This window comes from Nicotiana tomentosiformis, chromosome 6, assembly GCF_000390325.3.
Source record: "Nicotiana tomentosiformis chromosome 6, ASM39032v3, whole genome shotgun sequence".
Taxonomy (NCBI): domain Eukaryota; kingdom Viridiplantae; phylum Streptophyta; class Magnoliopsida; order Solanales; family Solanaceae; genus Nicotiana; species Nicotiana tomentosiformis.
Genome location: NC_090817.1, coordinates 128151039 through 128165131, shown reverse-complemented (window position 1 = coordinate 128165131; position 14093 = coordinate 128151039). Strand labels below are relative to the sequence as shown.

At 33.7% G+C, this 14093-nt stretch overlaps 1 protein-coding gene across 1 annotated transcript; it reads left to right on the top strand.

Moving 5' to 3' along the window:
• The first annotated feature begins 1119 nt into the window (after positions 1 to 1119).
• On the top strand, positions 1120 to 2199 carry LOC104086338 (uncharacterized). The gene is made up of 2 exons (XM_009590581.4): positions 1120 to 1306; positions 1844 to 2199. Exons 1-2 carry the CDS (start codon positions 1264 to 1266, stop codon positions 2065 to 2067), a joined length of 267 nt encoding a protein of 88 aa, XP_009588876.1. The 5' UTR covers positions 1120 to 1263; the 3' UTR covers positions 2068 to 2199.
• Positions 2200 to 14093: the final 11894 nt, after the last annotated feature.

Genomic DNA, 14093 nt, shown 5'->3' with positions numbered 1-14093 from the left:
AAATAAGAGCTCTCATGGAAGAAAGTCTACCAAGGTACTCAAAATCGAATAAAAATGGAGTACTTGTCTCCTATTATCAGTTCCCAATCCTATTTTTTGACCAGACTGAGTTGCATATTTACACATGCGAAGCCTATATAGATTAACAGCATTCAGTACGTACTACGTAGGACATGTTCAAATTGATTGTAGTTTAGACTATCATAACGAATTAATTGAAGATACTTTTCTTATTCTGTCAAATGTCCTTGAGAATGACATGTGAAGATCATTCTTCCCTCTACCAAATATCCTTCTTGAGTAGTCTATTCGAAGCAGAAATATGAGAAGAAGTTTAGAAGTGATTGATTATCATGTCTTTTTCCATTAATGGGAACGACCCTAACATATCAACCTTGGTGGTTCACTTGATGGCCGTGATGGTGATGCCTGCAATCTTTCTACCAGGTGATGTCGAAAAGAAATTCATAAATAAGTTATCTTAATTTAAGCTATTGGTAAAGCTGCCTAAATAACAATTCATAACATTCCAATCAAGAGTTTAAGGCTGGTTGGTCGCAAACAAAAAAAAAACATTCAAATCAACCGAGCTCCTTGACTGTTTAACCATTCATGGTCCAGTCCTCCCCAAAAGGAAGATTCAAAGCGAAGATAAAAGGAGGACAATAATATTTAGGAATTAGGATTAACTTATATACATTGATGATGTAAGCGAGGTAAAAGACAGTTCAAGAGTCACTTAGCTTCTTCCAATATTAGTACCTTTGAATTGGTTATAGCATGTTGTTTATGAATAGTACCTACTGCTGCAGCTGGCAACCTTAACCACAAAAAAAAATTATAAAACGTCAATGCATAAAAGTTAAACTCAGTAAATCTCTATTGAGAGTTATTATGTTCTTTATTGAGAACTTACTTTGGAAATTCAGGAAATTACACTCAATGGTCTTAAAAATGTATGTTATTGATTTTTTGACTCACCTTGAACAAACTTTTATGGTCAAAAGTCAAAAGTGTAGCCCGGTAATCTAGGGTCTAACACTTGTTAAACTTGAAGTTATACTCACCCGCAAACGGGGTCAGAAAATCAAAAGTATGCTATTTGTGCAAATCACCCTTTGGAAATCCAACTCGAAGGAGCGGGCTTTGCATAGCCCGAAGCCCACGCTGTTTTCTCTTTGGTAATTTAGTACTATCCACATCTCCTTCGGCTTTCTCTCTTCTCCTGCAAAACTGTATCTATAGCCTGATCAGAGCCTCCCCATGGCAGAATCTAGAGGAAATGAAGCCCCAACCTCTACTGCTGGTAATGATTTCCTTTTTCCTATTATCTTCCCTATTTCCAATCCTTTTCTCTATTTGTTGCAAACGAAAAGGGATCGCCAGAGAAAAATAAAATATTGCAAATTAAGATGCTGACAGATTTATAATTAGAAGAAAATATATTGCACTTTTTGGGTCTCTCTCATTTACCCACGTCCTATTCCCCTTATATTCATAAAATACTGGATAGAATTTCCTTTTAATGCCGAGAAATTAGAAACCATTATTTGCTCTTGCAAAATTGTTCCAATTTGAGCATATATGTGGACATTGATTGGCTTAAAAATTGAATCTTCTTACTAATCTCGCAATGTTGATGCTGATTTTTGCAATTGCCAATTGATATTATTTTCCCCTTTCTTTTCAATTTGTTTCTAAATCCTTTCTTGTCTGCTGGGAAATGATTTAATTGTGATGTTATTTTAACTTATTATTCAGACTTAAAATTTTTAAGGGATAACAAGGGAGGAAATGATATGTTTTATGTTTCTTATTGCCAATTTGATCTCTCTATTGGCAGATGCAAAAGATGTAAAAGCACCAAATTTGATAGAGCGAGCAAAGGAAGAGATAGAGGCTATGATTCACCACGACAAAAAACCTCAGCATCACAAGGAAACTCACGGAACTAGTGATGACATTGATGACAGCACCCCAGTTGATGAAGTTAAAGGACCAAATGTATTTGAACGAGTCAAGGAAGAGATTGAGGCTGTTGTGCAAAGTATTCACCCTAAGAAATGATCCAACTCTTGTTAAATTAATTGTTCTCAATGTCATCATATTTACTAACAATGTTGGTTGGTTTCCCTGTTTCCTTCAGATGTACAATAGCTAATTGACATATATAATAGTACTGATTTCTTGGTCTTTTCATGGAATGTGTTGCTATTTATGACTTTTAGAAGGGTCCTTGCTGATCTTATTTTCTATGTAATGACAAATGTGTCTTGAGATATTACTTGTTTTTACTGTTTCTTTTTATCTTTCTTGAGACGAGGGTCTATTGAAAACGGTCTCTCTACCTTCCCACGATACAGGGTAAGGCCTGCCTACACACTGTCCTCCCGAAACTGCACTTGTGGGATTGTGGGATTCCAGTGCGTTGTTATTGATGACAAATGTGTCTTGAAGTTGTCTGAAATTCAATATCTGTGACATTTCATTTTGTAGTAAATAGAAAATGCAATACCTCTGTACTTGTGCTGGTAGCAGGTTGAATGTGCCTGACAGAACAATCGAAATGCCGGCAAGCTGGCCTAGAAACCACTATTATCCACACACAAAAAAAAAAGAAAAAGTAATCACATTATCTTCTCATGGTGAAGTATATGGGCCTACTGTTTAGATCTATTTCGGTCCCCATTGCAGGAGTAGCAGTGATGTGGTTGAGGATGAGATACTGCAATTTGTTCTATTGATAATGGTGAAGTCAGGGACAGGTTAGAGAGATCTAACACAAACCAAATTTGGCAGCTGAAAATAATCTGGAAACTTTTATCTGTTAGTTCTACAACCCAAATATTCTAGTTTGCCATTGAATTATAGTAAATGTTTTTAGAGCAACAGTAAAACTATCTCTGTTTGACCTATATGTCACGGATTTGAGACACGGAAGCATCCACTAATGCTTACATTAGGGTAGACTGTCTACATCACACTCCTTGGGGTGCCGCCTTTCCTCGGACCATGCGTGAATAAGGAATATTTTGTGCACCCAACTGTCTTTTTTTTTCTTGGAAGTTTACTAACAAGTGGAAATCATTTGGAGTGGGTTTATGAAGTACTGAAAAATTATGATGGTCATATGTAACCTATGGTGGTCCAGCCTAATTAGTTCTTGTTTATATTTTCCTCTTTCTTCATGCATACTCCTGTCTTGAGCCCAAACGACAAGAGGGCAGAGAATTCTCAAAACGAGGATCCATAAAAATCAACAAAAGAATATACTAAAAGAATACCATTAGGAATAGATTGCTAGTCGAAAATACAAATCATTATATCTTTTGTTTAATTTTTTAGGGTCTTTAAGATATTAGGAGTTTTGGAGTAACGGTAAAGTTATATCAGCGCGACCTGTAGGTTACATGTTCGAACCGTGGAAGTAACCACTATTACTTGCATTATAGTAGATTGTTTACATTACACCTCTTAGGGATGCGGCCCTTCCCGGACCCTACGTGAACGTGGGATTTGGCCTTGTACCAGCTGATCTCTTTCCTATAATTCGAATTAAATTTACCTAAAAATAAAATAAAATGGTTCACAAACTTTTGGTTTGGCAAAGCTTATCCCTGACAAAGCTACATCATGGGAAGAGTCACTTTCTAGTCACTGCACCTAATCCTGTTTTGCGATAATAGGATATTTGATGAATTCAGTATCCAGATATCAGACGGTATATAAAAATTTGGTACATTCTTACCATTTAAATTCTGGACTCATTATGTCATGTTCGTGTTACCCACGTCGAATCAGTTAGGTAGCATTTTGGTAAACAACGAAGAAAAATAACAACGAAAACTTTAGGCTAGCACATCAATCGGAGGCAAATATAGGATTAAAGTTTATGAATTCTTGTAACGATATCAAGTTAATATACAATAATAGTTTAGTTTACAATAAATATTTGTAGATATTTAATGAATTTTAATACATTTGGGTAAAAGTTATTTAGTTTCCTGTAAACATATATGTTATACTCTGGATCCGCATTATTGTAATGTTAAAATATCGGTTACCTTTCAAGATTTTTAAGTTAATGCATTCGACTCACTATCTCATAACAACAATGAGACATAAATACATATCTAAGTCTTTGGCAAATCAAAGTGTAAAATCGTATTGATGGATGGGATCGCGTTCCCACTTGTTTAAGGTTATGTCCTTATACAACAAGGAACAAGATGAATCATACATTTAATATTTTTCAAATAGGAGAAAGCTATCATTATAAATAAGAAAGTATATGTTCCTTCTTTTTATTTTTTATTTTAATTTTTGGTTTGAATCATGAATTTTAAAACAGGCTACTACATGGGGAAGACCCTAGGCGAGATTGAGCTCTATATATGCTACTTAACTATGACTCTATGAGTGAAGTTGCCACTTCTATTAAAATGCAATTTCAATCTCTTATAGAATGATAAAATTAACCTTCACTTTTATTGGGTAAAATAGCTCAAATATATTCTTAACATAATGTAATATTATTCGTTTTGGGCCAAATTCGCAAGATTTTTTCAAGAAGACCTCACACTATTAAGCTAGTACTTGCATATAGATTTGGTTGAAACTTGAAAATATGAGTTTTTGAAGATGAGGTGAAAAATGCTTTTTGAAAGTTGAAATTGTGTTTGGACATGCATTTTAACTTAAAACGAATTTGAAGTTTTATGAGTAGAAAACTTTAAAAACTGCTCTAGAGCTATTTTTGGGATGTGAAAAAAATGGTTAAAATCTATAAACAAACAAATTTTTGAATACAAAATTTGAGAAAAAGCTCCAAAATTTTAGGGCCAAACGGGAGCTAAGAGATTCCTACACCTTATATGTAGGCTCCCAATTTTTTCAGCTACTATATTAAACTTTGTCCGCACTCAACTTTTTAATTAACTAGTTTCTGAACAATCACATATATTATTAAACCATGTAGTTTGATTTATAAAATAAAAGTTAAAATAATGTCTTATTGTGATTTCTGGCTTTGCCTGCAATTATATCTGACTGTCTTGTTTTTTTGGGGGTGGGATGGGGGAATTAATAAACATAATTTGTTTTTACTAAATGATAAGGTTGGAATAATAGTATATTAATATCCTCTAGAACAAAGTTTGTTGAATTTGATATGCCATTGTTAAGATATTAGAACTTGATCTGTATAATGTTGGCAGGTAATGGGTGTAGATATGAATTTAGATAAATATAGATATCATTTTATAATATCAGATGCCACTTTATTTAAGTAAGATATCTTATTTCTAAAAAAATATTTTTTTTATATAAAATAATAGTAATTTATTAATAATATTATATATTTAATCTCTATGCTATTATAACTTACCTATCTTGTGCAAGTACTGAAAATGAAGGGAAAATGATAATATATATATATATATATATATATATATATATATATATATATATATATATATATATATATGTGTGTGTGTATGTATATATATATGTGTGTATGTATGTATGTATATACCAACAAAATAAAAGAAGACTTATTTAATTGAACAATACATAACAAAAATTTCAACAAAATGGAATATAATAGATATATGCATCAGGATATATTTTTCGAAAATTCTCACGTAAAAGGTCTAATGTAAAAAGCACTTCGCAATTGGTACATATATATCCAGCAACGTAAATGCAGTGTAGTTGTAGAGATATATGGTGATCGCCTCCATTTCATATATCTTCGATGTCAATGTGTGCCTTTACAAATAAAGTAATCCAATAAATTACATTAATACTGTAATTATTTCATAAAATTGATCCACTTGGCTACATCCATCCCGTAGTCTACTTACATTCTATTTTTACATTATGTAAATTAGAAAACAAAAAAATTCAAGTTCGAATATTTCTCTTTTTTAAAATTATTTCAATGATATTATTATTTCAAAAATATCATCATATCAAATTAACCTGCTTAAATTTCAAATTATCAGATCACAAAATGTAAAATGCTGAAAAGGAAAATGAAAACAAAACTCAAAAGGAAATGAAAGTTGTAGAGAAAAACTCTACTGCTTAAAACTTTTTTTATGGCATAAGAGTTTATATGATTATCGGAAAAAGATAAAATGAACACTATTACAGACTAAATAACAGTAGATGGTGTTGCTTAATAAAAATTTACATAAACAATACTAATATACAGTTTCATAGATACTCATAGGAAGACATAATAATCTTACCTGTTAAACTTGCAAGGTTACTGTTTTTTTCAATTACTTCTTCTTTTAAAAGTTTGTCTGATGACTTTCTTAACCTACGGAGAAAGCATGATGACAAAGCAAACCAAAAGGTCCATAGCTAAAAGGTAAAAAAAATTTACGTCAGTAGCAATGAATTATATTGGGGCTAAAGTCTCATTTCAGCTAAAATTTAACATTCAATTCGAAGTTATAATAGTAAATTAACTTTTGAAGTAGTTTTTTTTAATTCAATTTTTAAATTCGGCTTCATACTTATAATATAGTATGCTTTATCTGTTAGTTCAGAAGAATAGGGCACTACATTTAAGAGGTTAGTCAGAATTTAAAGCTAACGCATACTAAATTTAGTATTAAACTTATACTAGTAATTCTTTTTAGTTATTGGGTTTACTGCAGCTCCGCCCCTGCTAAATTTAGCACACGCATGTTTTGTCCGAAATTAAAATGTGGTTCTTTTGGACTCAAAAAACTAAAATGTGTGAAAAAAATGAACAGTGACCATAATATATATATAACGCCCCTTTAAATGGCGTTATACCTTAACAGCCGTTTGCCCATTTAAGTATAGCACATTTTTAAAAGGCGCTATATATATAAAGCCCTTTTGAAAGGTGTTATATATATTATGTGAGCCCACTAGTAATTCTTCTGGGGTTAGCTGACATAACAATAACTCAACTGAGTAAAGCACCCTTTTAAAAGGCGTTATACCTCAAATAATTGTACCCTCGGACTGGTTTTTGCCTTATTTAAAGAGGTTAAGGATTTTGTAAAAATCCATTCATAAATATTTTCAAGTCTTCTGGAATATTTCTTCGTTAAGTTATTTTATATTTTGTCATAATGTCTGAAGAGCGAAGAATTAGGGTTTCAATATATTGGGGGGGTGAGGTTGTGGTGGCGAATAACTCAGTAAGCTATAGTTTATCTCCAGAGTGTCATGTTAACTTGCCACTTACAATAGAGTATGATACATTGGTATCGTTGTTATGTAAAAAAATGAGTGTGAGCAAACGTTCGGTGAATATTAAAGTAACTGGAAGATATCTATATTCTGTCACTCCGCAAAGGGTTGCTTGTTATGCTGAGTTTAACATCGAGGACGATGAAACTCTGAGAGATTTTTTGAGGATTTCGGATGAATACCGAAAATTTCTTGTGATAAAAATATTAAAAATGTACGTCAGGGCTGAAGACGTTCGCAATAATGAGGTTGCCTAAAGCAGGAATATCCCTCAATCATCGGGTGGTTATTTTGGAGCAGTTTTAGCCGAACAAGTTCCGGGTGAAAGAGTTTGGCCTCATCTAAACTTATCTCCACGGGCAAATGAGGAGCGAGGAAATAATTTCTCACCTAGTTTACATAATCCACAACTCGATTGGTAAACTTCAATTTTCCTATGTGTTAAGATATTTATTTTTATGTATTGAATTTGTATTAAAACTCATATGTCCACAGGGAGTACCGACCAGATATGAATTTTATAAGTTATGAACCAACGCCCACTTGGAATATGCCTAGTTTTCGTGTGTTGGATCATGGTGGTCCATCTGGGAGTCATCATCAACAGGATAATGTCCATCATGCGATATCAACACATTATGATTTATAAGTGAAGTGATAAAGCTATATGTAAAGTTTGGATCAATTTGAGTAACTCATTATTTTGTTGGTTGTGAATTGAAAACGAGCAACTTGAAGTTCATGTCCTTACTCAATTGCATAAAGACAACATAATTAATCGGGATCTGGCTGATCCGCAGAGTCACAAAAAGAATAGTGATTATGACAATAATGCCGATGAGTCTGGAGATGACACACCCTTCCCTGATGAGGGTGATGAGGAGGAGGAAGAGAATGCTGAACCTGATTTGACAGGAGAGCATGCTCCACCTCCCGTTTGATCAAGAGTGTACGAGTCCCACGTGCCGATTCATTCAATGGAGATTCCCTACCTTGATCATTTGCCAAGTATGCCGGAAGTAGAAGCCCTCACAAGGGATATTGACGAAATTCAGACAGCAATGTGGGATGAATCTAGAGCAACGCCCCTATCAAAGGGCATGTTTTTTCCTTATAAAGCACGCCTAAGCAGGGCGGTGTGAATATACAGCATAAAAGAGTATCGTGAGATCACGGTAGGAGAGTCATCTCTGGATGTATACAAGGTTATTTGCCATATATGGTTTACGAGTTGTAATTGGATGCTGCATGCGATGAAAAGGAAAACAAATATGTGGGTTGTGAGTAAATACATTGGCACCCACAATTGTGAAATCAGTGGGAATCATTTTAACTTGAATGTTGACTTGATTTCTTTTGTCTTGATTTCACATATTGAAGCGTCCATAAGGTACACGATCAAATAGTATATAGCATCTGTCCACCAGGAATATGGGTATACCATTACCAAAAGAAAGACATTTCTCGGGCACAAACGTGTGTTTGAAATTATTTATGGTAGCTGGGATAAGTCATTTGCATCTCTACAAGGTACGTGGCCGCATTGCAACACTTTAACCTCGGGACTGTTGTTTAATGGAAGCTTGAGCGGAGTCTGGAAATACTAAAACATATATTCAGATATATTTTCTGGGCATTTAAACCAGCAATTGATGGTTTTGTGCATTGTCGGCCGGTAATATCCATAGATGACACTCATGTCTATGGAAAGTATGATAAAGTTGTTGATCGCAGTTGAAATAGATGCGAATGGAAGTATATTTCCCGTAAATTTTGCTATTTGTGCCAATGAAAGCCAAGAGACGTGGACACTATTTTTGAACCACTTGAAGGAGCACGTTGTCAGACAACATTCAGGTATTTATCTAATATCTGATCAACATGGCGATATTATAAGTTATGTACAGAATTTGCATGCATGGCAGGAACCGTATGCCTACCACCATTACTGTAACAGGCACTTGAAGGCCAGTTTTCAGAAGGCACGTCCCAATATGGATTTGCATGATTTAATATGGATGGCTACAACAGATTACCAAGAGTGTAAATCCAGGAGTCGCATGGAATCGATCAGGCAGGAAGACGAAGAAGCCTATCGTTGGTTGATGCGACATGAGCTTGACAAGTGGACTTTGCATGTGGATGGTGGCAGAAGATGGAGAATTCTAACTACAAATGTGTCAGAGTCTTTCAATGGGTTATTGAAGTCTGTCCGTAGATTGTCTGTCACTGCCATGGTGCGGATGCCATTCAAGAAGATGACAGAGAGGTTTGTTGAAAGGACTAGAGGTTCATCGTCATTAATAGAAATAGTGTTGAATTTATGCCAATACCAATGAAAAGATTTGAGAAATACAGGAAGCGAGCACATTGGCACTCATTTTTGCAGTATTGCAACGAGCGAAATATTTTTAAAATTCGCACCGCTATCCATCACAACTAGGGGAATAATAAACACACCATTAATGAATCCAGAAGGTGATGCTCCTGTGAAAAATGGTCCACCTATCACATGTCGTGCTCATATACCATGAAGTGCTTTTAACATACAGGTTTTGCGGTAATGAGGTACGTTGATAAAGAATATAGTAGTGCTGCATACTTAAACACCTATAGTGGACAGTTGTATCCAGTGGGTGCTGAGCATTATTAGCCGCCGGAATCATTTAAAATGGTGTGTAACAAGGAGTATTTGCGTCAACGTCAAGTGCAGAAAAGAATGTGTATACGAAACCAAATGGATGTTGGTGATATCGTTTATGCCCGTAAATGTGGCATATGTTCACAAACAGGACACGGTCGTTGCAAATGTTCTTCAGCTGGTTTGGGTAGCGGTGGTAATACATCTCCTGGTGGAAGTTCATCCAATATGCCCAATTATCAAGGGTACGTGTAGTGTTTTGTTTCTGTAATTTGTTGTAATAAGTGTATGAACATGTTCAACTTGAAAAATATATGAAATAAAATTATATTTCCATTGGTGTTAAGTCTTATTGATATTTAGCTTTAATACTTCAGTACAACAATTTAACATACACCCAAAAATAATAATTGTCATTCACCATTATCATCGTTGACTAGCATTATTTTATTGTCATTATCTTCATCTTTTTCGTCAACATCGTGTACGCACCCTTCAGGACCGAGGGCATCGTAATCTAGACCCTAATTGACACACATTTCTCGTATTTTATCGCTATCATCAATAAGACCACTTGCTTGATTTCTACAACAATATGGGACTCCAAACGTCCAACATTTGTGGTAGAAACTTAGGTAGTCCCTCCCACTCGATAATTGTTGGGAAAACATGATGATTATCGTTTCTATGCAATTTTTTATTTTCTAATAAATCTCAGTACTGATCCTCCGTTCCTCCGAGGAAGTTAAGATCATCCATTACATGATGAGCATCTAGTGCCTTACTGCCTTTTCCATCTCTAAAATCTCCTTCATCAATTGCTGAATCATTTATGGTTCATCTTTGTGTGTGTTTGTTAGGAAGGTTGCAGACAGTGCTTGTGGCATAACAAGCCCATACCAGTGGCATTGTACTTCATAGTCACACCATTTTGAATAAAGGGGAACCCACTATAGTGTTTTATCCCAAATTCGCATACCTTTAGGCTTTGTAGAATGCGCTTCGCCCTCAATGATGTGCCCTGCAACTTTGAGATCAGTGTGTATATTAACAGGCTTATTGTCCAAGGGACGCAGAACACCATACCACTTGTCATCAACCAAGTCAGTATAGCAACCTAGCATATCTTTTTCAAGGTAGGGATCGATAGTGTTAAGACGTGTTCTATGTGGATCTGTTGAACTACCTTCACCATTCTGCCTCTTTTTGAATCACTTATTAAATGTTAGTGGCATTTTTTTTAAATGGATATTGTAAACGAAGAAATATTTCAAAAGGCTTGAAAATATTTATGAATGAATTTTTACAAAATCCTTAACATCTTTAAATAAGGCAAAAATCAGTCCGGGGGTAGAATTATTTGAGGTATAGCGCCTTTTAAAAGGGCACTATATCAAGTTAAATTATTATTATGTCAGTTAAGCCCAGAAAAATTATTGGTGGGCTCACATAATATATATAATGCCTTTTAAAAGGACTTTATATATATAACGCTTTTTAAAAAGGCGTTATACTTATCTGGGCAAATGATTATTAAGATATAGCGTCCTTTAAAAAGACGTTATATATATTATGATCATCGCTCATTTTTTGCATATATTTTAATTCTTTGAGTCCAAAAGAATCACATTTTGATTCCGCACTCTACATTGCACAGGCTCAAAGTGGGAACCGACAAGCAACTAGAAAGAAGAAGAAGGTAGTCTATAAAGTAACAATCACATCCGAAACATTGTCCAATATGTACTAGGAATATTAATACGTGGAAAAGTTAAAAAAGCGTAGGAAAGTTTCCATCAAATAAAAAGGCAAATTAACCTTTAATTTATGCGTTATATCTTACCGAGTAAGTAATTAGGAAGTTTCTCTTTTCCTTTTGGAAAAAAGTTTCTTTGCCATTTCTTATTTTCAAGAAGAGAGATACAATAATGGATGTGGCATGGGAAAGAATGACTCTGCCAATATATTCATATTTTTTCTGAAATTCTAGCATGACGTATAAGGAACATTTATAGTCAACCACAAGTCCACAACTAATTAAATTCCTCTCGACTGGGATTTGCTTCATTATTTAGTGTCGTAGTAGGTTTCAATACACCACTTGATTGATGCCACGTGTTCCTATGAAAATTTACAAAATTATGACATAAAAGGTTGTTTAAAGTAGCTGCTTTAATAGCGAAAGAAAAAATACATGGAAGTTAAATACTTAATAGGCAAAGAAAACTTTTGAGTTGAGAGTAATTTTCATAAAACAATCGTCAACCCATCTTTATGAGAAAATTATAAAAATGGTCCTTCATATTTGGCGGCATATTCAAAATGGTCATTAAATATACTCCTGAGTAATTTTGACCTTTTAGGTTTGCCAAAGTGATCTTTTGGCATCTATCTGATATTAATAAACTCTGATAAAAACACCACAAAGTTCAGTCAAATCTCATAAACAACATCATCAAAAGCTGCACCAGACACCAAAATAGATAAAACTAGTAGACATTACACCTCAAAAAACTGTACCAAACTCCAAAAATAGCAAAAATTACACCTCCATATGTGAGTTGGTGTTAAATCCTTTCTTGGTGGTTTCTGTTAAATCTAACAATCAAAATATGTTAAAGAATAAAAGGTACTTAATTTTGGCAAACTTAAGGGACCAAAAACCACTCATGAAAAGATTTAAGGGATTATTTTGAACCTACCTACAAATATAATGGACTAATATTGTCATTTTCTCTATATATCTTTACCTACCCAAAAAAGGGGTGAATCCCCATGTGAAGGCATGGCCTTGATTAATATATTAGGGGTCTTCACACCTTCTACTTGGCAAAAAATGTAACCATGTTATGCACCTCCTCATTATCTTGCCTACAAAGCAAAGAACAACATGAATCATACCCTTAATATTTTTCAAATTGGATAAAGCTAACACCACAAATAAGAAAGTGTACTTTTCTCCTTATTTTATTTTAAAATATTTTCTTTTGGTTTGACCCATGAATTAAAAACACCGGGAAGACCCTTGACGAGTGAAGTTGCTACTTGCTACTAGCATTAAATTGCAATTTCAATCACTTAAAAAAAATATTTGAAAAAAATGATAAAATAAATCCGTGCTTTTATAGCCAACTCTTTTACTAATTCATCATCTAGTTCAGGAGAATATGGCCCTAAACTTAGTACGTATATGCCTACTTTTTACTGTCTCATAGTGGTAACTAACAAGAAATGAGATAGAATTTATTTTAAAGTAAGTAACAATCACATCCAAATTAAAACACTACCCAATACTAGGAAGTAGGAATCTCACTATGTAGGAAAGTTACTCTCAAGTAAAAAGTCAAATTAAACTTTATGCGTTAAATCTTACTCGAGTACGTCATTTAGGAAGCTTCATCTTTTCCTTTTGGAAAAAGGTTACTTTGCCATTTGTTCTTTTCAAGAAGAGAAATATGCAAAATGTATAATAATGGATGTGGCATTGAAAAGAATGACACTGCCAAGATATATGCTGTTGTAAAATTCTCGCATGACGTATAACGAAGGAAAAAAAGAAGAAAATCCAAATCCGAAAAGGAAAGGGACGTATCTCAAATATTCCTTTTAAGTAAATTATTATTGGCTTTTTTTCTTACTTAAAGACAGTATTTGTGCATTTGAATCAAATAATTGTACAAAGACACTTCTTTATTTTGATGGGAGTACGTGAATTATATTGCGAGTTTTAATTTTCAGAAGAAACAAACAAAAAAAAAGATGAAAAAGAGTGGGAAAACGAAGGTGGATTTTTTTTTTTTAGAGAGGCATTTGACTAACATATAGAGTTGTCTCACTATAGCCTGTTTGGCCTAGCTTCTCACCATATAAAAAACGTTTTTTTTCCCTTAATTTGAGATGTTTGGCCAAGTTTTTTTTTGAAAAAAAAGTGTTTTTGGCTAGAAGGAGAAGTAGTTTTGAAGAAGCAGAAAAAAGTAGCTTCTTTCCAGAAACAGAACCAGTTTTAACTTTTCTTCCTACCAAAAATACCCTTTGCAAAATATTATATATACCAAAATAACCTTACTTAGTTTAAACTATTAAGTAATATAAAATGACTTTTGGGATGAACTTTCATATTTATTGGATGATTTTTTGATATATTTAAATTATCTTGAAAGAATAAAGTACTTTTTAATTTTATTTTTATATTTTACTTAAATAAAATAAAAAA